We start from the raw sequence: 24379 nt of genomic DNA, 5'->3' as shown, positions 1-24379 counted from the left end.
GAATTAATATTCGGTATGATTGACGGTAAGGAGTAACGCCCGCGCGCGCGTTCTAAAAGCGTGCACATCGCATGAAAAAAAGCCGTTGACCCCGTGCGTCAATCGTGAATTCCCGCCGCGAGCGGCAGGCCCGCATTATTTCGCGCTACCATCGTGCGAAATAATGCATAACCATCGAGCGACGCTTCCATTGAGGAATAATATTCTAAATATTATTGCGTGGATGAGGGAAGGGTAACGAACACGCGCTTTTCGTTGATTTCCATCGACATCCTGTGCTTCTTTCCTGTACTTCCCCGTTTACACTAGAGATTTATCGCGAAAATTAAATTGTGAGTTAGTAACTCTCAACTGTGATGAAATCTCGAATAATATTATTTAAAAATATCCAAAGCAATTTTGTAAGGTCACACATTGCATCCTTTTGCTTGATTGTATTCTTGTTGTTAAACAAAAATCATTTTATTCTTATTATTAACCGCAAGATGTTAAAATGTGCCCTTTTAATAAGTTACTTTTCGCGCTTATGTGGAAAGCAGTCGTCAAATACAACAGCCGAACGACTATTTCGATGCAGCTGGAGGGGTTGGTTGCGCTTAGCGACACCGCGCTCTGCAAACCGGGTAACGCGCCGGGTGTATGAGAGTAATACGTGAGTTACCCTTTTTTTTTTATTCGAAAATGATAAAACTCGGTCTAATGTAAAATTCATTATGTCCATTACGGCTAATTAAGCGGAGCGAACACTCACCAAAAACCCGTGCATTTTTCAGCGATAAAGTCGGCGGCTCTTAATTATTTTATTTCGGACGAGCGCGCGTACCGGTAATTCGCTATATTCTATACGCATATACGTCAAATCTCGCGGTGCCATCGCGGGAATGCGCGTATCTCCGATACGCGTCTTAGGACAATACGTATCGCCGCGCTAACGAGTTCGCAACGTAACAATAATCGCATTAAGACGTTAATTAAATGTTACACATAATTTCAAATAGCTGCATAATGCCACTTCGAAATAATTGTTGTTTGTACAGCAGTTCTCACGATGCGTTACCCGCGCAATTTAATAGTTGTTCATTAACGGGAATTAGAGATGGAGCAGCAATTACGCCTCTCTTCGAGCGATAATAAATTACAAATCGATGAACCGTAATATTTCATTACGCTATTCCAAGTATTTTGTTGCTAATCAGGGATGCTTCCCATCGTTCCGCCGCATTTCGCTCGATCGGAAAAATGGTGACTGATTAATCTCTCCATGCGACCGTTCGCTCTGCCAGCGGTGTGTAATTGTGTGTATATGTGTGTGTGTATGCCGATTGCATTCGAAATATCTCTATCGCATGCGGTATCGATCGAATTTTGAGTGCAACGAGTTATAACGACAAATAGTTTTCTTCTCGTTTAAAAATTAATATAAACGCATTGTGCGTAATAACAATGAGAAATACACTTCAATTTTTTTTTAATAATAAGGCAAATGTCGGCCCATCTAATATTTTGATATTTTAGAACGTAAATATGTTTATAAGCTCGAAAGATTTTATCCGACAAAATTGTTATAATAAAATTTAAAAAGAAGCAAACGTATGTAAAGGATGATTGGATAAACAGTACGTATCAATGAGCGAGCGGAGCAAATTCTTGTGTAACTATCGCAGCTATCGGAGGGACAGAGAGGGAATGAGCTGCCTCGTTATTATGTGCAACGCACTCGTAGCGAGCAATTTTCTACCCATTAATGCAACGATTATACAACAGAGCTATTACGCTTACTGTATCAATGATGCGGAGTATCATAATTTATGCTGCATGCAATGTACCGAATTGTAAAATTGTGAATTATAAAAACGAATGGGAATCGTTCGTGGGCTGAGTCCCTCAATTCCCAACTCTAAACTTAATTTCTCGCAAATCAATCAATTATCGAAAAACGATCCTTGGAAGTCAGCCATTAATATCCCGAAATGTTTCAATCCTTAAACGATTTAGACACACATGCGTATATTTTCGGAACGTTCTAAACGTAATCAGATTTTCATAATTAAGGGAAAACGCGTAGTTACATTTTTGATGTCCCAGAGCGCGAAATGAGATCGGCGGCGTGTCCTGCGGCACGAGCGCCGATCGGGATCTTTTCCATTCAAGTTCATTATCGCAGATGATCGACACGTAACGCGCGGGCAGCCCGGTAATAATTGAAGAAAGGAAAAAATAAAAAGAGATTACTCGGCGGTCCTTAAAACACGCGATGGATCCGCCATGGCAAGTCAAGAAACCTTTGATAGCGACGCTCGATAGTATAGCGATGCTGAGCGCCGGCGCCTTTCCCTCGCAGCCCCATTGGTGCCGAAGGCCCTCTCCACACGAGTGCCCGCCGCCGGGTTTCCTTGGAAACGCTTCGTTCACGCTGATGTCTACCCTCGCCTACAGAAAACCTCTTTCAATTAGGCAGCCTGCCGCCCGACAGACCCACGAATCCCGGTCCGTTTTCTCTCCCGTTCCCTTTTCTTTCTCTGTTCTATCTTTCAGCTTTCCTTTTTCTTCCCTTTTTTGGTGTTTGTTTTTCTTTTATTTTCTCTCGCCTGACGTTTCCCGCGTCGCGTTGCCGAAACGAATGTACGCGCTACTACGGGATCGGAGGCGAAGAAGTCACCGAGTACTTACCACGGGTGACTTTGAAACAACTGAAAGGCGTACGCCGGGGTCAATGTGTCGCGCTATTCTGACGCGATAAAAATTAGAAATCAAGGCAGACATCGGCGATAATACGGACTGGGGAGTATCGACTTGTTAAAAATGTATAATAAGAATCGCCGCGCGAGATATCGAAAAAACGATTTCAAAGTGGAACTAGCAAAATGATAAGCGAGTCAAATTAAAATTCACCGCTTCAAACCCTGGAGTATCTCAGTTGATTTTAGAAGCTCTCTTTTTATCACGCGACTAAGATTATCTCGATTACAAAGTATCCTTAATCGACGATATCTAGATAACTGTTCTCGCCGTGCAGACAGATATTTAATTACACGGCGAATAAATACGGGGATAAGCGTCATACACGGTACGACTCGCATGTGCGAATTTATAAACGCGCACGGCGAGAGGGATGGAGAAGCGTAGCTGCTTGATATGCAGCACAACGCCCGGCTTGACTGACGCCTCCAAGTTGCGAATAAAATTTTCATGAATTTCTATTAACTCCGTTTTTCTAGACGTGCCCCGGAGACTTAAAAAAGTTCTGTCAGCTGATAGCCCGCAGGGAGGCCAAAATCACCCTCTCGCGTTGGTCAAATCCGATCGAAAGGACAATTTTTTAGCTGGTTCGCGTGGCCTGCTTTTGAGTTAATTTGACGCATAAAATTGTCGTCAAGACGTAAAGATTAAGAATATAATTAAGAAACTGATATTTAAGAACGTTACCCTCGTTTTAACGTGATGCAAAATAATCCCCTACCCTCTTTCCAATCGAGTGAAATAACATACTGATACTAATTGCAAGTATTTCCAAAGTAAGTTATAATACGTTTATAATGCTCTTTATTGATTTTTATCATTTTTAGTGACCACTCTTCATCGTTTTAAATTTTATCATTGCGTGAAACTTTTTATTTTGAAGCCAAATATATCGTTGGCTAATTTTTCTTTCGGATCTTTAATGAGATACGTGCTAATAATGCACCCAATAATCAAACGAAGAGGTCGATAAACTTTTAGATGAATAAGACAGGGGAATTCAAGCCTTTTTATTTCATAAATTCTGAGATTTCCGTCAGGTCCATATTTAGATAAGCCGCGGAAATCACGAGTGTATTCTCGCTGTCAAAAACACATTATGCTCGTTAAATTATAATGCGAAAGATGTCTCGATTTACCATGCCTTTTTTAATTCGATTCGACATTTATTGCTGATGCGTCTATTTTTAATGTTTCTCGTTAACGTACGCTATTTTTCATTCGTTACATCTCTGCGTATTAATACAATATAACTAGCTCTCTTTTAAATCATTCCTTTAAAAATGTTATTTTTAGAGGAAAATTAAAAGTTTTATTTTACGAGTAAAATAATACTTTTTTTTTCTCAATCACATGTCGGGCAATAACAAGGTTCAACTATAATTATCCTAATTCATGATGAAGCCATACATACATTTTGTATATCTTCACATTAAGAAGATTTTAATGGATCGACACTAACTTTTGCAGGATCGATACAGCAGGAGAGCACAGCTTTTGGGGGGAACCGCCTGCCGCGGTTGAGATTTCTGGATCTTTGATCCCGGAATTCCTGATGCCAGAGGCGGGACTTGCGAGCTTCCGCAAAGTTTCGCGGTCGCCTCGCAACCAAGTGGAACCCACCAAAATTCGGAACCCTGCAGGGCGAGGGCTTAGCTGCTGTGCTCCAAGTTTCACTTTAATCCAAAAAGCCACGGTAGGCCGGCACAATTGATTCCGCCGGAGTTCCGGTTCTGTCTGGGTTACGTTTCTGAGGATAACCGCGAGGTCGCCATACGACAATTTATGCTACTTTCACTGAGAGAAATTAGTGACAACAAACATTTTGATTTGCTGCGGGTAGCAACCTTTTGTTGCAATAGCAAAAAGTTCGCTACCGCAGCAAATCAAAATGTTTGTTGTCACTATAATGACAAATATTTGCTAATACAGCAAATCCTTTTTCTCAGTGTTGTAACGCTCTAACATCGCTCTAAAATACGCTATATGTCCGTGTCCAAATTTTTACGCGTCGGAAACATTATTTTATATTTATAAATTTTTATAAAAACGCGTTTGTCCTTACGATCCTATGTTGTTGTCCGGCATATTATCATTTCATTCATGCGTGTCGGAGATCCGCTCCATATTTATATAATAATATTTATAACGATAATAAATCACCACAATAATTGAGGCACTTATACAAATGAATCGGTCATTGCAGAAAGCATATGACGTATATGATACGAAAAATTAAACCTGATTTTCTGGGAAAAAGATAATTAATTTCTCCGATGGGCCAAATTGTAAAAAAAAGAGTTGAGTCATATCTTCTTTACACAGTAGCTGATTTAAATAAGTGTCCGAACCATATAATGCCGAATTTTAACTATTTTAACGTGCATAACGTAAAGATTGGCGTGTAATTCTGGCACGGCGGTGAACGCGAAGTCACGCGATAAGTTCTCTAGCGCACATTGAAATTAATCATTTCGTGCCAACGGCAGTGTGTACATTTTGACCACACCTACCTGAACGCGACTTTCCGTGAGGCCGATCCTTAGTGCTATTTCCTCCCTCAGGAAGATATCCGGGTAGTGAGTTTTGCCGAAACACCTTTCCAGCTCGTTGAGCTGGGCCGGTGTAAAACGCGTCCGATGTCGCTTCTGCTTTGCAGGTTTGTCATCGCCTTGCCCGATCCCAACCGCGCTACCTAAAATGCAAAACCACGGTTAAATAATATAAACGTAAAGCATCGAATTTTCTCTGATCTCAATTATCTTTAATTGTAGAACAAATCGCTAATTGAAAGGATAATTAAAGAATAAAGCGTTACGTTTCCTCTCTTACATTTTAAAAGAGAGGAAATAAAATATATGTAGTGTACAATCTACTTATTTTGAAATTTATCGTTATCGGAAAAAAATCATCCCTATAGAAGAGAGTGTGAAATCGATCAAAGCAAGTATAGTATCGAAAAAGATCTTTTATCACGTCCTAATGATATCAAGATATTTATTAAATGAAGAATTATCAGTTTTATTAACTTATACAATAATTATTAATAAATATCTTAGATTCTAATCAAAATATTTCATAGTTACGCTGAATGATCCTAACATGTGCTGCACATTGGTCAACAGCTAAATTTAAAGAGCCATTGTATATTTAATATATGTTTTTGCTTCTAAATTTTAGTTATGTAACTTTAATGTTAACATTTGAAAATGACATGTGAAAATGACATGTGAAAATGACATGTGAAAATGACGTGGCTAATTTAGCATCAAATCCGGACTAATAATTTTAAAAATTGATCTCTTAAAAATACAGTTCTAGTCTTTATTATCAGATTCTCTAGGTGTATATATACTTTTTGTAAAGTTGCACTTTTGTCTTAAATAATTACGAATTATTAATAAATTTAACTCAATACAAAAATTACATTAAGTTTATGTTATAAGGGTTAAAATATAAACTGATAAATGACCGATATTCGTGTTATATCTTTTTCTCAACGTACTTAAACTATTCTCCTAAATAGTATAAAAATATGCTGTTGCATTCAGCAAAATGATTTCGCCTTTTAACTCATGACGAAAACATCGCGCAATTCGTTCTGGGAATATCTCATTATACGCTTATTGCAGCTGCTCACGTAGCGCATTCGTGGAAAATCGATGCGATTCATCTTTCCATTTACCATCATCCAGCTTATTTATAATGAACAGATAAAATCCGCCATTCGCTCAATCGCAAATCATTCACGATTTCGCAATGTTACCTTATAACGCAAATAAAATGCGTATACTTATAAAATAGGAGGATGCTAAATTCTTTATACTTCTATTTATTCACTTTCTTTTTAATAGCTTCGTGAAATGCATTTCTACTGTCAAAATTGAGAGATGGAAAGTTGAGCTTGCGACTCATGTAAGTTAATCGTTCGCCGTGTCTCTTCTTGAATGATTCTCGGCCGACGAGATCGAACGTAAGCAAACGTGACGGCGAGCTTACGTACCTGCGCCGGGCATAGTCATGATCAATTCCTGATGAAGCGTGAGGCCACCACCCGCGGACAGACCGGAGCCCAGATTCACACCCAGCACGCCGTGCTCCTTCTCGTACCGCTTCAGATCTTGCGCATCCTTCGCTCCTACGTGCGTGCAGCGACGAGGTAGGTAAGAAGCAGAGAAAAAAAGAAGACGTGCCGCTTCAGTTTTCTCCCATCTTTTTTCTTTCCGCCGGGCTTCCTCGTGCTCCGCACATGCCTCTCGCTCGCCCGCCCCACGCGCCCGCTCTACGTAGTTTAAATTTGTATAGGAGCAGAAGCTGGCCGAGGGGTGTACGGACCACTTAGCGAGGAGGTGCGAGAATCGTCACCGTATACTCTGGACTTCTAGGCGCGCAAACACATGTCCCGATATTCCACGCACTCGCAAGTAGGTACATGCATACACGTACGTACACATGTACGCCTCGTGTCTGCGTATACGAGCGTGCGACACCGTGTGTATGTTACGTGCATACGTGAATGTATCGTTGTATCGTGGAGGGTGTCCATCTCAGATCAGTACGCCCACACTACTCCGTGTCAGATCGCGGGTATCGCAACGTCGTTGTGCATTGTCAAAGATGCTTACGTAATGAGGTAAACTAGTTTAGTCAGCTACAATCGCGACGTAGACGCATCTTCTGCGTCACCAAGGAGGAAAAGAAGAAGCTCGTTAAAAATTTCCACCCGCCGAGAGCGACAATGCGATGAAATAAATGCGACGGAGCTGCGCGAAAAATAGAAAAGATTTGAAACAATGGCATAACTCGTGCGAAACGATTATTATTAGTTTTGACATTTATATTTACATTCATAAATGTGACAAATTTTTCATAAAATTTGGTACAAAGAATTTCCCGTTTACAAAGAGATCTCACAGCTCTATTTTTTCTAAATTTCTATGTTAAAATGTTAAGACTTTTAAAAAACTATGAAGAGAGTATTATTTTCAATTGTATGAAAGAGATTTCCTAAAAGAAACTTTTCATTGCATTTTATACAAATTTATTATTTAATAATTTCATTTAAATATGCAGACTTTTAGTAATAAAATGAATGCAGAATATATAGAATATTCTATTAGTTTCGTTTGTGACAGTAAATATAAAGTAATACATATAGAAATACCGAGAATCGATATTAAATTATTAAATCAACATGTAGGTAAAACTTAACTGAATGAGTATCTCTAGATGAATGAATTTTACGACAAATCTTTCTATTTACGTTACAGACATTTAATGATTTTGTTTTATTATAAAGGATTTAATAGTCCCGGTATTTATGAGCCTCTTTATTTGATAAGAATTTAAATTCTTATACGTGAATTCTTTTTTGTCTTCATCGAGATTCTCCGTATACAATAAACTCTGTTGTTACAAAAATCGCGCGCAATCAAAGTGCCATGTTGCATCTCCTACATAGAGAAAAATTTCTCCTCTAACATTTACTTTGCGTAATTACACCCGTATTACTTCGAGATACCTTCCTTCCCTCTTGTTAAAGATTGAGAATGATTATTTAATCCCGCATTAATTGACCGGATTATCGAAGATCATAATCAAATTAAAACGCTAATCACTAAAGGATCACGTGGAATGCGACTATAGGCATTCGTTCTACACGTGTATTTTTTTTCGCTCATGGAGTATCGCGGTAATTCAGGATGCGTGAAGCGGCTGTAGAAAAAAAAAAACACAAAATTTTTATAACGTTCGGCCGCGCGTTTATCGACATTTGAAAACCTCGTGATTGACAGCCGCCCGCGCTTGAAACGTCTGAATAATAAAGTCATAAATCACATTACTATCCGGAAATGTCGTGACAGACGTATTTATTCGCGTGTCACGCTCGCGAGCTGTGTGCCCGCCTTGTCTCAATGGATGGCCGATGCACCAAATGCAATTAACGTATATCATAAAAAATTTTAACGGACACACTTTAAGTATGGCGAGATGCGCGCACAACGGTCCCGAGGGCCAAATCTCATTTTTTGATAAATTGAAGGCTGGTAATTGAAGACGTATCGATGCAGTCGCGAATCGGCCGCGGCCGTTAGTAAGTATAATATATATGCTTGATCTTATTTGACGGAAGACAGATAAGTGCGATTTATGAGAAACAAGCGCGACGTCGCTTGTGACGTCTATCACGCGTAAACTCAGATATAATCACTCCAGATGATACGACGATTACGATCGTTTGAATAAAATCAAGATCTTAATGAATATCAATAGTTTCAAGAGAGAGAGAGAGAGAAAAATTCTTTCGCTATAATATTCGCATACGTTGTCGCTGCTCAATTAATTCGGATAAACACAATAGTGTTAATCTGAAATTGAACGAGACACAATTAAGTGTGTAAATTTCATGACAAAGTATGACGGAAAAAAAATCAACGCTTAACGCTTAACGCGAAAAAAATGGAGCTATAACTTTCTTTTAATCTGGTTAACGTGTAGCGCTTTACTCAGTCCTCGCCACCTGCAACATTCTAACTCTCTAAACCGTTCCTCAACTTCTCGCGTAATGTAATCAGTGTTGAGGTAATTAAGATCATCAAACTCGAGAAGCGGCTTTCTTGAGATGGAGGAGATCGAAGACGTGCAACGTCACGTGTTACCGGCACCGTCTCACTATTCTTTCGTGCGATTTTCCACCCTCGATTTTCATTCTCTGTCAATTTTCCCATTTATAACTTTAGAAAATAAACCTACCGCAAAAGAAAAATTTCGCTAACTTAAAAAGTAAATTTACAATTTTACCACAATCAAAGAAAACATTTTAGTACTATATACAGAGTAGAAGTCAGATAATTAACAGGTAATTACTTAACTTTTACATGTACAAGATAAAAGATAAATAAATTTATTAATTGTTCATTCTTCATAAAAGATTTGCGACTATTATTTATATCATGATTTTATTGTGCAAATACCGAAGAAAAATGAAAATTGTAATAATAAACATCTTTTACATGGAAATGTATTAAAGAAACATTAATTTTTTGCACGACAATACACAAAATTAAATAAAAAACTGGTGTAAAAAACGTGATTTTTTAGTATCTATCAATACAATAAATATTCGTAGTAAGTTACACGATATTAATTACAATCCATAGCTGCGTAGGATTATTGACAGTGGATTAGCCAGGCAGTCCCTATACACCAACCGACGGGTGCTGAAAGTCAAATTGACTTGAGAGGAATCCGGATCTATTCCTAATTTATCTTTTTTGTAAGCATGTGAAATCACATGCCAAGCTTAGAAATGAGCTTTAAAAAGATAGATTCATAAAATTCGTGGATAAAAACAAAAGTATTAAGCAGTGCAAAGTACAATTATCAAATTTTAATAACAATTATTGAACAATACATTATAATCAGTTTTATTAATTTTCGTTTTATACAAGAAACGCATATTGTCTAGAAGATTTCCGATTCGCTATCGATAGTTGACATTCAAAAGCCACTTTCTATATATTTTAGCCGACGCAATTATCATCACAAATTGTACGGATATTTCTGTTATAAATTTTACCGTAAACGGCATGTAATTAACTTTAACGGAGCTATGTGACCTATAATAATGCACGTAAAAGATTTAGGAGGGTTTAAAATTAAACAACTAAATTTATAACCAAATCTATTTAAATGGAAACTATTTAGCGCTCGATATTTCTTCCCGATGGATTTTATTTCATCTTAAATAGTCTTGAAAGTTTCTTTACTAAAATACGAATGCTAATGGCAAGCAATTAGACCGGGAATACTCATGGTACTCGTAATAATGTCTGATTAATTAACGACGTCACTTTCAATTGTAATTTTTAATTGTAGTAGACCGACATGATAATGCCACGTTATAAGCGAACAAAAAGCTGACACGCTAAGCTTAAAATAAACTAGCTCGCGCACTATAAAAGCTATGAAGAAACACACTTCTTATGGGACACCTGATGCTACAGCGGTACTTGGCGCCGCCTTTGAAATCTAAGACTGAAGTATCAAAGTTTAACACTATCATTATATCGCGCTATTTCCGTCTTCTCTCATTACAATTTGCATCAGATACAAACGTGAGATTCGCAAAAGTGACGTGCGTTACTATCTAATATTTCATAATGTCGACAGTCGACACAGCGATGAAATGCGCCGATAAATAATTGTTATACTTGTCACGACAATGTCGGTTACAGATAAAATATGTTATTATGATTATTCAGTCTCACATTTCTTCTCAATTTTTACTATAATTAGAAAAATTTAGTACTTTCGTCAATGTGGGTGAAATCGGCTGCCGCTATTAAAATTGATGAAACCTGCGATTGACACTTAATCCTGAGAGTTTGTACTTGATCCGATTGGATCGCCCAACACTTCACGATGTCTTTCACGTCGGTTAAAAATTCTTTTTGACTCAATATACGGAACACTGGATTGTACATCGAAAGCGACGCGCGTGGTACCGTCGCGTCGGCGAGACATCGATGACTTCCGAGGAACTCCGGTTGCAAGTTACGTTTGCTGTTCGTGATCGAAATGCATTTGCTGTACATAACTGATTGTAAGTGAAGTAATGACGTTTCACTCATTAGGTACCGCGTGGTCCGCACTTAGTGACATATCAGGTAACTGTAACGTTATTAATTTTTGCAACGCCAAAAATCTGATTACAATAATCGATACGATGGACTTGACCGACACTAAATAAATTAAACCTTAACTCATAGTTAAAAATCGGCCAGTCATAATAATACGATTCATAATTTTGTACTAATCCCGCGCTAAATTTTTCTATTTAAAATATACACTCAATTATCCCAGTGAACATTATTCTCAGCCATTCTGAACAATTATTCTCAACTAGTTTAAGAACATTTAAAACAGAAAACTTGGATTTGAAGCGTAGAACGAAGAAAACCGATGGGTACCGCGAATCTCGGCCAGCTTCAGGATTTCTAAGGAAATTCGAGAGCTCAGTCCTACCACACGGCGAGTTTTAATTGAAATTCGACAGACGAACATCGAAAATATTATTCGCATTGACGAGATCGCTATAACAATTTCACAGTTTCCTCGACGCACAACCGGACGGGGAGGGAATTTCTGGCTCAAGTGTGTACGGTACTTACCGGAGATACCGTGTACGGAACCGCCGGCGGTGATATTGTTGAGCATGCCGCTCAACTCCGGGAGCGTAGCTCCGATACAGGACGCGGAAGCGGAAATCCGCGTGACACCGCGAGCACCTCACCCTCAACTCTCGAGGAACCACGGACGGGAAAAAAAATCTGCGACTGGCGGCGCGACGCACGGGGCCTTCCTGGATGAGTACTTGGGTGTACAGACGAGCCTGAGGACCGGCCCGTGCCTCAGGAAGGCAAACAGCGAACTGGCCGACTGCCATATCCGAACTCCCCCACTCGCGCCGGCTTGGCGGGAATATCGGCGTCCCGTTCGCGTCAAAGCGCGCACCGCCGATCTCTCGCTTCCGCCATCGGCTCGCGGTTGTCCCTACCACCCCGCGTTCTCCGTTGGTGGGCGTGATATTAAATCGCTCCTATCCTTCAGATCCAACACCAGAACCCAGGAAGGTATCTAGCCGCGACAGCGCCTTTCATTCCGAGTCTCGCTCTCGCAGCGATCGAAATTTTGTTCATTCGTTTATTTTCAGGAGGAGCGAAATATTAATTATCAAAATACTAAATTACTTTCAACTAAAAATACCCATTACCTATCCTAGAATATTAAAATGGCGATCGTGATAATGGAGTACTGAATTAATTTTCCCCTCAAGAGAGGGCTATTATATTTATATCTTCTTCTGCCCGAAGTTTGAAAGTTTTCACCTAGAAAATTCATTTAACTATGTTAAAAATTGTCATGATTACACCGGCGATAGCGCGAAAGTTAAACGTTAAACGTTACCATGCGGTAATCAATCGGTGAGATCAGAGTGCGCGCTCGAATAGGAGACGGGGGTGACAGAGGACAGGCCGAGAGACATCGCATCGGAAGAGTCGGAGTAAAAAGAGGTAAGGCGGCCGGTGGTGATAGACGTAGGAAGCGAGCGTGGAATCTCGGACCCCGGAGGTACCCCGTCGTCGGATTTTCCGTCGCCGGGCCGCAATGGTTGGTAGCCATGCGAGGGTTGCCCATATCCCGAGGTAAACTCTATCCAGGTTACCGTCTCTTTCGCCGTCTCCGCTTTGTGGTAGGCGGTAACCGCCGCGAACGCAGCTCCAATGAGCGGGTGGCCCGCCCTCTGGATGCCCCACTAGTTTTCGCGCGGCGGAGATTTATTGAAATTTTATTTTTATGGCCGGCAAGAGCGCGCGCGGACGCTCGGCGCGGTGATGTGCGGGAGAGAGGAGAGAGATGCGAGCAGACGACCGGCCGAAGGAGACGAGAGAGCCCTCTTCTTCTCATTTCCTCCGCCTTTCTTCCACCCCCTTCCCGAATCCGAGCGTTTCACTCTATCTCCGTCCTCATCGTCCTCATCCACCCCCTCCCCTCGCCCCCGCATCGCGCGCTGTTTCACGTCCTCTCTCGCCACGCTACGCTTTTCCACCCTCGCGTGCTCGCTCTCTCGCCTGAATCTCTCGCCCGGCCGCGATCTCGCTTTCTCGTTGCGCGGCCCACCTTATTCGCTCTACGTCCTTTTAATTCAATAGCTACCCTTTTTTATAACGCGGCAGTCCCGTGCAGCGCGTAACGGAAGTTTCGCGATGGCTCCTAACGCTTTGCTTGACCCGCCAACGCACGATCTCGCGATCCTACATGAATGGCATTCCATTCTATTTTGCGACGATCGCAAGGGATACATGTAACGCGGTAGTTTTGTAATTACGCCGGATAATGTTCATGTTAATTTATTAAAATCTCAGATTCGCTCGAAGTGGTCACGTTTGCTTTTTGGTCTATATACGAAAAGCAGACGGAAATGGTTACATTTTGTATAATTGTCACCTATTCATTAACACTGTATAAAAAATGGGTAGCTTATTATTAATTCGCTTGAATCTAATACAATTACTGTTTAGCATATGTTATAGTTATAGCGCTACCAAACATTATATAATTTATTTCTATAATTTTCATAATTAATTATTTATTTTAAAAACTAATACTCTTTAAAGTTATATTTTAATATACATATATATACATTATAACACACATATTTAAATATATAATCTAAAATTAATCAATTTTATTTCCATAACATATAAATTCTGTAATTAATTAAGCTTTTCTTGTAATATAGATCAGATCATTAATATTTTTCGTAGTTGTATTAAAGTGACTAACATTCATAGATGAACGGACTATTCTGCTTTTAGTGCTTTTAAATGGCTTATTAATATCACAAATTAATATACAGAGTATTTCACTCCCATTAAATTAAATTTTAATGACAAATTCTTTCACGAATTTGAAGTCGCATTTACATCAGTAATTTGTCATGTACATTAGTAATTTGTAAACAACAATAGTTAATATATTAACATTAAATATCGATATTGTATCGTAATTTATGACTCTAGTAAAATAATTGCTATTCTTTACAAACCAGAGAAATCTCGAGTGACTTTTGTTAATTATATTACTGTAACCAGCAAAATAATATTAAATATAAATAATAATAATAACTTTTATAATAATTTACAAAATTTATTTTATTTTATTATCCACTGTAAAAATAATCTCTACAATCCATTAAAAGACCAAGACTGATAAAAATTCAAAATACTATGTATAAACCATGTAACTTAATATTTAGTTTTCTCTCTTTATGATATCATATGATAGGATAATATGAACATTCACACATTACTTTTAATGTTTGTATATATTATATATGACCACAATAGTTATAGAGTTATATACACAATAGTTAAGATTAAATTTTTTCGAGAAATTTTCTGCTGCTTTACGCGAAATAAATGTATATCTTATACTTATATAATATATCTTTTAATTCGTTCTGAATGGTTTTATTGTTAATGTGTATAAGAATAACATTAAAAATCTTTATTAATGAGAGATATACCCGGTTGAAGATATTTTTTCTATGTCCTTAAAATCAAGAGTAAGTGTTGGGAAAAGAGTAGTGGGCTTATGTATTCTATGTTATGTCATATTGTACGTAATGGACGTGCATACCATATACTCATATCTCTTCTTGCGCGAAAGAAGGGGATAAGAGGATGGGTCGAAGATATTTAATAAACACGATAAAGTAGCTCCGGCCGTCTCTCTCGTTCTGTTGTTAATTTAGGAATAATTGGCGATGGTTTTAATTAATAAATTTTAATATTCTTCGCGCATATGCCTCGCGAGTCTTTTAATTAGTAATACTATGTTGCTGATAGAATTCGCTATTCGCAACTTTCTTATTCGATGACATTCAATTTCTCTATCTCACTCTTTGCAACGTTTTTATTTAATTTAATTAATTTTCATTTATGGTCAGATATACATGTAATCTTCCGTATCATTAGATAATTAAGAAAATTGCTAAGTATAGAAACAATTTATGATAATATGTAGGTATAAAGGAGGGCTTATTATACAAAATTATTTCTCGAGCGTGCAAGGAAGCATCGCGAATATGTGACGGAGATGTAATTTTTAATTATACTTTTCAGGTAGCGCGCGTCACACCTTTTGCGAGCTCATTTTTCGTTTATTTGCATCATATCCACCGCGCTAATGAGCGCAGACGCGAACGCTCGAAAACATCGTAGTCGGCATATGCAAATACATAGCTAATTGGATTAAAGATAATTAACGTCGCTGGTCCGAGTATTCGATCACATGGCCGTCCCCGAGAAATTTCGACTATATTGCGACAATATTCGCAAACACAATATGAACGGTATAACCTGTGTAACCAGTGGCGATGATCGCTGCGTATAATTGCAAAAATACTGTGGAATCTCCCCTATAATGAAATAGATATCACGTGGAATGCGCTGCTCGCCTGTACGGAATTCTCAGTCACATCATACTTCAAATATATCGCGTTTGTGGTTCTCATTTTCGATGTGATCACGATATTCAGGCTAGCAAGATTGCTAGCCATCGGCCACAGGTTTAATTTGAATTTTTGTTGTCGCCTTCTACTATCATTGTATGTATACCTAATCTTATTGTTCTAATTACCAGAGGAAAAATTTTCTTGAAAATTGTGAAATAAATGGAGCTATTTCTAATTTATTTATAATGCTTATGAGAAATCGAACATATCGTAGAGAGAAAAAAAAGAGAAAATGTGAGTCTTCTTGCATAATACAATTTTTTTTTAAATAAAACAGACATTATATATATATAGCTCTAAACGTTATTTTATATATTATTTCTGAATAACAAACAACACAGAAATTTATCTCATCGATGGAAAATATGCTCAAGAAAATAAGTGAAAAAACATATCGAAGCCGCCGTCGATGAAATCAGTTCGTGAAAGAAGTTACTTGTTCATAACAGCAAATTGTGAGGTAAAACCTACATGAAAGTGATGAAAATAACTTCGATTAAAACACCGCTATATGTATATTTTCGAAAATCATTGGAGACATTAATACATATGACCCCCTCCCTCCCCCGCTCCCCAATCATGTTGGCCGCGGGCAGGAATCGAACAAAAGCGACTATTTTTTTAGCGCATTGTTAGAGAACGGGAGTGACGTCTACGGCACTCGTAAACCGAAAATGTATTTGGTAGGCAGGTATATGTGTGCCCTGGCACGATCGATTTTAAACAGACGCGACGAGCAGCGGCAAATTGACAATGTGTCGAATGCAGACAACCGATGCCTCTGGCTAAAACTACCCTACCACGCGACGAAACCAAAATCCTCTCTATATACATCGTTCGAATGCATTGCGTCGAAAGGTTGCAGTATATCTTCAAAGATCCGTCCATAGGTTTGTAATAGGAGATGTTTAATGGCAGTGTCAAATTAATACAAATATTAAGGAATTGATATATTAATTGATATATAGGGTATATTGATATGTTAATAAATAATTTTCATTAATTGTAATTATATGTATAATTACAGTGATATATTCTCTTTTTTTAAATTATATTTCAATAACGACATGAAGAAATGTGCTGCTTGAAATTTTCTATATTACATTTTCGATTAGTGTTTTAAATAGACTGCATACGTTATTAAAAATTAATATAATAATTATATAAATATAATAATCATTGATATCAATATTAGAACAAGTAAAGTATTATATTTATTTATCTCATACATTTTTAAAGGCAAATATTATATAAAATATAAATTCTTTTTATTTACTAAAACGTACATAAAATTTTAATTAATTCCATGTCAAAGCAAAGTATCAAACAGCAAGGAGATGCTCTTGGCGTTATACGTTAAGCGCGATCATGAATATTATTACGTGCTACATATTCCTTTCACCGATAAGTATTCATTTCGAGAGCCAAACACGCAGACGACGGTGGCTTCTATCAGACTCTCCCGCGCAGCTAATTTTCAACGCGTGGAATAATTTTATCCTCCTGAGCGTCGGTGATCCAGCCCTACGTCCTGCCCTACCGCCGGCGCACAAGTAATACCACTTTCGCATCGCACGGGCGCGCGTTTCGCCCGCTCCAATTGGAACATCGCGCACGGGCAACAGGCGACACACAGGTAGACAGGAATTTCTGATATTACATACCAGAAGCCGGAATGCCCCCATAACGATCCCGGGGGAGTGTACAAGCTTCTCCACATACGCCAGACATATTCCACGTCTCGCACGCCTCTCTCGCTCTAGTCACTGTCCTCTGTTTGCTGCAAACCGCCATGCCGTCCTCCTCTTTTTCCACTCTTTTTCCTTCAACCTCGCCCTCTTCCATCCTTCTCTCTTCTCCCTTCCTCATCCCGTCCCTTCTTTCTCTCTCTGACTGTCCCCTTCTCTTTTTGTACCGTGTGCCTCGAACTCTCCCTTCCAGTTCTCTCACCGGTTACGGTCGTTTCGGAGTTCTTCAGCGGCGGCGAAGTACTTCGATAACGACCTTTTTCTATCGGAAAATCAAAATCTTTTGTCGTTTCAGGCAAGTGTTCGTTCTTTTCAATATTCGGACTCTACAGCTCCTTGTAATAAACTAATAACGAATATCAACATAACAATTTTGTCGAACCGTGTTGATTACGGAAATAATATATCTTTTTACCGATAAGATCGTAATCTAAAAGTTTAGTTATATAAAAAAGAAAATAACGTTCTGTATTTTACTTAATAATTAGCAGAGATTTGAAATTTGAATATAATAAAATATTTGAAATAAAATACGTAATAATACAAAAATACATAATAATATGTATAAAAACAGTTACTCCCCCACCTACATTTTATTTAATGAATAATAAAATGTGAATAATTTTCAAATATTCCATTAACACATTTTTTCCAAAATAACACTTCAAACAACGAAATACTATAAATAAAGCAGAATAGTGATATAAAAATAAAAATAAAGTAAATTAAAATAAATTAAATTAATTTGTCCACATACCAATTATAAGTATCGGTGCAATAAAAAATTTTACTTTTATTAACATTTTACAATATGATAAAAGACTCTATAGTAAAGTAGGTGGATGTCTCATTAAACATCGTATTCCTTACTTTTCAGAAATGTGAAAAATACAATATATCTTTTATCTAACATGATATGGTTCGAGTAGAACGAAAGCTTAGTTCTACCCTGCCTTGCAGGCAATATCCATCGTCGCGACAAATGCAGAAATCTTCAGGAAATATTGACGGTAGAAATATCAGCGATACCGAGGCGTCGCAGCGTTGTCCTGGTTAAAGTGTTTTAAACGCACGACATCTCCTCACTTATCACGAAAATGGGCTGCATGTTGAGATAGGTCGTTCCGCAAGGGTTTAGTGCCTTCGTTAAGCTGTAAGCTTCATTCAATTTTCTCCAATTTGTGGCAATTTGTGCTTACAGCACCTACATGCTCTCACGTCCCCTCCGCCCTCCGTCAACGCACGCACGCACGCGCAAGCGTTTACGCTTACGAGAGAGATGGTCCTCCAACAAAATTCATTTTACGGATGCACTTACACACGCCGGACTCTTCGATATTATTTTTATACCGGGCTTTCGTAGCTATCGACCCGTCTAGAGTAGATTACTGTCAGTTATCAAGGTTTATCCGGCAGCTATACTCGTAAAACTTCATTGCTAACTGCAATGAAATATTACGATGCAAAAAAAGAGTAAGCTTCGTTTGATTGTACCGTAATAACTCCAACTAATATTTGCTGTTTCGTACAGGCAGCTAATGCAAAACAGAAATATCAAAATTTAAATCTCTAAAATGACATCTGATACAAAGAAGGTAACGTTAACTCATTGTTACATTTGTTGTTGGCAGTTGATGGATTTAATTAATCGATACTTTAAATCCGTATCGTGATGAACATATTACGATAGAATATATCATTTTTGTGTGATAATTGAATTACGTACGTATCATAAATATAGATCTTGTATCTTCAGACAGACGCGTTATGTATATGTTGACCACTTTTGTTTTAAGCAGCCTCTTAACGTCAGGCAATTACTTACATCTTGTAAGAAAATGTCGTAGATAGCGGGGGAAAGGGGAGGAGGATATATATCAGAGAAATATGTCTTGATGTTTTCAGTACATCTTTAATTTAAAGAAGTACCTTCTTGAAAATCTCATCGAGTTACATCATATAATCCACTTTTTCTTCCGAGCCAATGAAGCTCAATGCAATGAAGACGTCTCGATTTTTTCTGAATAAGTGATATCGTTATACAATAAAATAATCACTAGCTTGACAAACGTGTTTATTAATTTCTTTTTTAGGTAGAAATATAAAACTTAAATACTCGTTTCGCATAGACGATTGCATTATGTAATATACTCTCTAAATTTCTTGGAGTGGGAATAGCGCCACTCCGGTGAGATTTCACTCTTTTGGAGTAAGATTTCACTCTTTTTGGAGTGAGATCTCACTCCAAAAGAGTGAAATCTCACCGGAGTGGCGCTATTCCCACTCCAAGAAATTTAGAGAGTAGTGCAATATATCAATAAGAAATATAAACCCTAATGTTATTTTTGAAACGATTATTTTTCCCTCTAAACAAATTAAATGTCAATTATGACGAAAATTATGAATTTCCTATTTCGGTTTTAATCAAATGCCGTTTAATATAGTATAAAAATAAAAAATTTCCCCGACATTATTAAACATAAGCTGATTCCTCCGAGATTAGATTGTAAAATCTTTCATTTAACAAACGCTAAATGGCCATCGCAGTTTGTACAAACACATAATTGACCGTCTTGATAAAGTCCGTCGCGCTTTTTAACGAGTCTTAAAACGAGTTTTGATTTTCAATTCATCAGAGAGCTATCTCGCTCTCAGGACTCTACGGCTGATATATCAATCGCGAGTTCGTCTTCCGGTCCAATCTCAATGATCCTTATTTTCGGCAGGGTATCTGACGTAACGCGCAGTGCGTACGCGGATCATCCGGCTCGATAACTCGCGATAAATCGCGCGCACCTGGGGGCCCCGGGTACTTTTCCACGCCGGACTCGGCGATTTCTCGCTACGCGATCGCGAATAGCTGTTCGCGTGGTTAACCTTTGTTGCACAAGTACAGCTCTCTCTGAAGTACCATTCTGAAATTATTACATTCTAGTGGGGTGGATATTAGCTCCCGCGCTTGTGCTTTCATTAGACGTTACCTTCGAGCGTTTCAATTTAGCGCGAAACCACCCCTCAGCCTCGTTCACAGGTCTATAATATCCAGCCAGGCACTTGCCGACTCTGTAGCATGCTTCATTTGGATGTCGATCGAGTTCCACCCATATCTCACATTCCTAGTACGGCTGCCAACGAGTTACCGACCGTTATCGGCGATGCCACATTTCTGCAAATATTTTGCCACTCGATACGGTTCGGCTTTCGCTTAATTGTCGAACCGGCGATGCGAAGCGATCCGCGAATTTCGGCCGATTTATCCTGTCTGCCTCGCTTCTTCATCCGTAAGAGCGATGTATTTCTCGTATCGTCTCGTTTAGTCTCTCGTGAGAGAGAGAGAGAGAGAGAGAGAGAGAGAGAGAGAGAGAGAGAGAGAGAGAGAGAGAGATCATATTTATAAGCTAGATAAAATTTATAAACATTTATGAAGCGATTAAGCAATTTGGAATTAGTAGTTAATTAATAAGTTTATCGTCATGATTGGAATTGCAAATCAAACTTCTTCCTTCGAATCAGTCGATATTTATTTATTTACGTACCTATTATTGTTTTCTAGCGTCAAATAAAATAAAAAATCAATTCTCCATCTTAAATATTTGAAATTAGGCGAAGATCTATCGAGAGTTTGATGCCGTACCAAGTTAAATTAATTAAATCAAGTATATATAGGAGTTTATATATACTGGATTATTTAATATTTCACTTTTCTCAGTGTGTTCTTTTATGTATTTATTATGACGCATTTAGTTTTGAAGGCGTCGTTGCTTAATCCACTTCGTAGAATTGGTCAGAAGAAACTTGCGCTAGAGACTCTTTGTGTATATGTCCAAAGTTTAATTAGTTTTTGGAATGTATTGAGCACACGGTGGTTAAGTTTAGTGCAAGTCGTAGTGGTGGGACAATTTTATCGAGAAGTTTTTCAATTTTCTCGGCTCACAAACTTATCTGGAAAGCTTGGGGACGCGCCGATACTTTCTTTATCTAAGATTTGTTTATCGTTATTTAGAAAAATTAGGAATGATCGTTTAACAGAAGTTAATGGAATATGATTTTAAGGCGATTAACATGAAAATGCAATAAATAACTTTTTACTTCACAGACACGTAAAATTTAGCGCAATAACTATGTGCTCATCCTTTACACAATAATAATACAATACGTATAAATATAATATAAAATATGAATATAATAATATAAAAATGTACTTTAACACTTGTTAGCTATTGTATTTTTTATTCATTTATCTTTAAAAAAAATACACTTGCTCCATTCTCTTTGTTCATGAAGCGCAGTTGCGCGATTGCTTCGTTACGGGTTGCAATTACTGAAACTGACAGGGCATTTAACGAAAAGAATTTCCATTTCTCCGCCGGCAATGATTTCTTAAGATAAAAATTTACAAAACCTCATTACAGCACGGTGCCTCCTAAGACCCGCCTTTTATTCCTAATGCTTTCTTTCCCTCCGTTTTCTGGCTCTGCTTCACGAATTCCCTCACTTGCAGTCCTCGTTCTCTCTAACTGTGCTGAGACTTTGTTAATGGAAATTGATTACCACAAGAAGGCGATATCTAAATCATGCCGCTCTCTCTTCTAGTCCGGCCGAAGTTTCTCTCCCTCCGTCCACCAGACTCTCACGCAACTTCCTATTGAGGAGGTATATTTTTACGCACCTTTCTCGCCAACTGTTTGCCGCGATAATACGACCAGAGAGATATCCCAAAATCGCTCGTAAATTTTTAAATACTTTAAATCAATAATTAATATATTTACGTCAGTATTAATTCACATAATAATAAATAACGTACATAAATAATGTACGTAATAAAATATAAAAGCTTACGATCTTTAATCAAATATCGAACTTGAATAGTTGAAATTACAATTAATTTAAGAAGTAAAGAAAGAAATTGGTATATAATAAGGATACACTACATAAACAATGTGAATATAACAATAATATTCATAAGATTATAAAAACGAGTTTTGAGTAGATTATCGGAATTCGCGGTAATCTCGCAGTGGAATCGCTAGGCTCGGCTTTTTTTTGCGGATTAAAGCAAGACACATCAGTATGGGCGGAAGAGTCGATTTTAAACTTGTCGCAAGTGGATTTAGCACCTTTCGTAGACTACGCAGCCGCCAGTAACGGCGGACGAGGACGCCATGCAGGACGTTATCCGGCAAGTCGGTATGCTTGATCCTTTTTCGCAGTGAGCTCTGGACTTACTGCTAAAACGTGGCAAGATTTACTCCGGAACTTAAGTCCGGGCTAAAGATTTATACCGCCCTTTCATATCTTCAAAGTCTTCGCTATCCCAGCGTGTCGATGTAATGCTCTGCATTCTGATGTTCCTCGACGATATATAAACGCGTCCCTGGTCAAAGGTACAGTTGACCCTTCACGGGAGATTCGGGACTCTCATTGAATTTTCATCAGAAACATTTCGACACCGTTCGGGCAAAATATTCGTAACAATGCTGTAATCAGCTTCTAAGTTTATAGAGTTTATCGCCCTCGCGAGACGTTTAAAGTTTACTGCATCAATATTTATTAATATATAATAATTAAGATATGGTAACGATAAAGTTTCGCTAATCCATAAGCCTTTCGCCAACTGTTGCTTTCGATTAGTATATTTTATCATATCGTTGTCCTTGTTCAGGCGAAAAATCGTATACAGACTACAGACGATAGAATCGAGTGATCGACCGCTTCGACGAAATTTCCGCTGAAAGTTCCATCGCCGGAATTCGGAGGCGCGTGAATCCGTTCTCTTCGCAATTCAACGATCAGTAAAAATATATTCCCCCAAATGTGTATATGTGTATATGTGTGTATGTACGCGCGCGCCCATATACATCCCGCTGTGTTTGGCTTTACGGGCACGTAAGTCACGCGTCAAGGGATGATTCCGTGTTGCGTGCGTTTCGGGGCAAACAATGGGCCGACCCCAGCCAGGGTGCGCCCCTGGCAAACACGAACCTGCTGCTAAACTTATGTCTGTTCCGTTAATGCGCTTTCGGCGGGCTTCGGCAGGGCAACAGATTTACGACGGCGCGCGCGGTCAGTCATTCTAGTTAATTGGAGCTGCGGGCGTGAAATGCTCACAAAGTCAAGTCAGAGGAAGCAGTTATCGGCCCAAAACGATTCGCCGGATCGCCGAGGTGCGTTCGGCTAGGTTGTGCGCATGGGAAAGCAACGCGATGGGATACACATCGGCCGAATAATGCGCGCAAAGTAAATTAGGGTGGCGACCGCGCGCATTCTATTTACAAGTTTTAACCGCCGCGATACATTGACGCGAGATGTCCACTTTATTCTATTTGTGACAGCGTTTCGTTGATTTCGTTTCATTTGTTTGACGGGACAGTAGTACATATACAATTAATATACTTTTTTTACATTTTGAGAAGCAAGCGGATTTTATGAAAGAACTTAATGTAATATCTAGACATCGATTATTGCACACTGTATTTTTCTATATATGTAAAAAAACATATGTGAAAATATGCAAGAAAAAAATTTCTAAAATTCTTTTTATATCGCAAAATTCTATACGTAAGCTTTAGACTTTTAATGAAAGTTCACCAGATGATATTCTCTCTGCAATAAATTTCTAATTTCTACATTTTTAATAGTTTAAATAAAATATTTTTCGCGTTGAATAAAGAAAGAGAGCCCTTAATGATTTGCATATTAAAATTGCATTTATTCAGTTTGAATTGAATCCCATTGGATAATCATGCATTTTCTCAAATAACGAATTTTTCGAAAATACGCTTCATTCGCAAATTGCTTTCCCAATAGATTC

General features: G+C 38.2%; 1 protein-coding gene across 2 annotated transcripts in view; it reads right to left on the bottom strand.

The window, feature by feature from the left end:
* Positions 1-12155, bottom strand: part of LOC139770761 (uncharacterized) — a 32605-nt gene extending 20450 nt beyond the window's left edge. For both annotated transcript variants that reach the window (XM_071702929.1, XM_071702930.1), the window contains exons 1-3: positions 11913-12155; positions 6743-6877; positions 5253-5434 (exon numbers count right to left, since the gene is read on the bottom strand). In XM_071702929.1, coding sequence (XP_071559030.1) covers positions 5253-5434; positions 6743-6877; positions 11913-11958 — 363 coding nt within the window. In that variant the 5' untranslated portion in view covers positions 11959-12155. The remainder of the gene's footprint in view (positions 1-5252; positions 5435-6742; positions 6878-11912) is intronic.
* Positions 12156-24379: the final 12224 nt, after the last annotated feature.

Source organism: Temnothorax nylanderi, unplaced genomic scaffold, assembly GCF_030848795.1.
Source record: "Temnothorax nylanderi isolate EJ_2023f unplaced genomic scaffold, tnyl_v1.0 TNYL_tig0032_pilon, whole genome shotgun sequence".
In the NCBI taxonomy this organism is placed as follows: Eukaryota; Metazoa; Arthropoda; class Insecta; order Hymenoptera; family Formicidae; genus Temnothorax; species Temnothorax nylanderi.
This window is presented reverse-complemented; position numbering and strand designations above follow the sequence as displayed.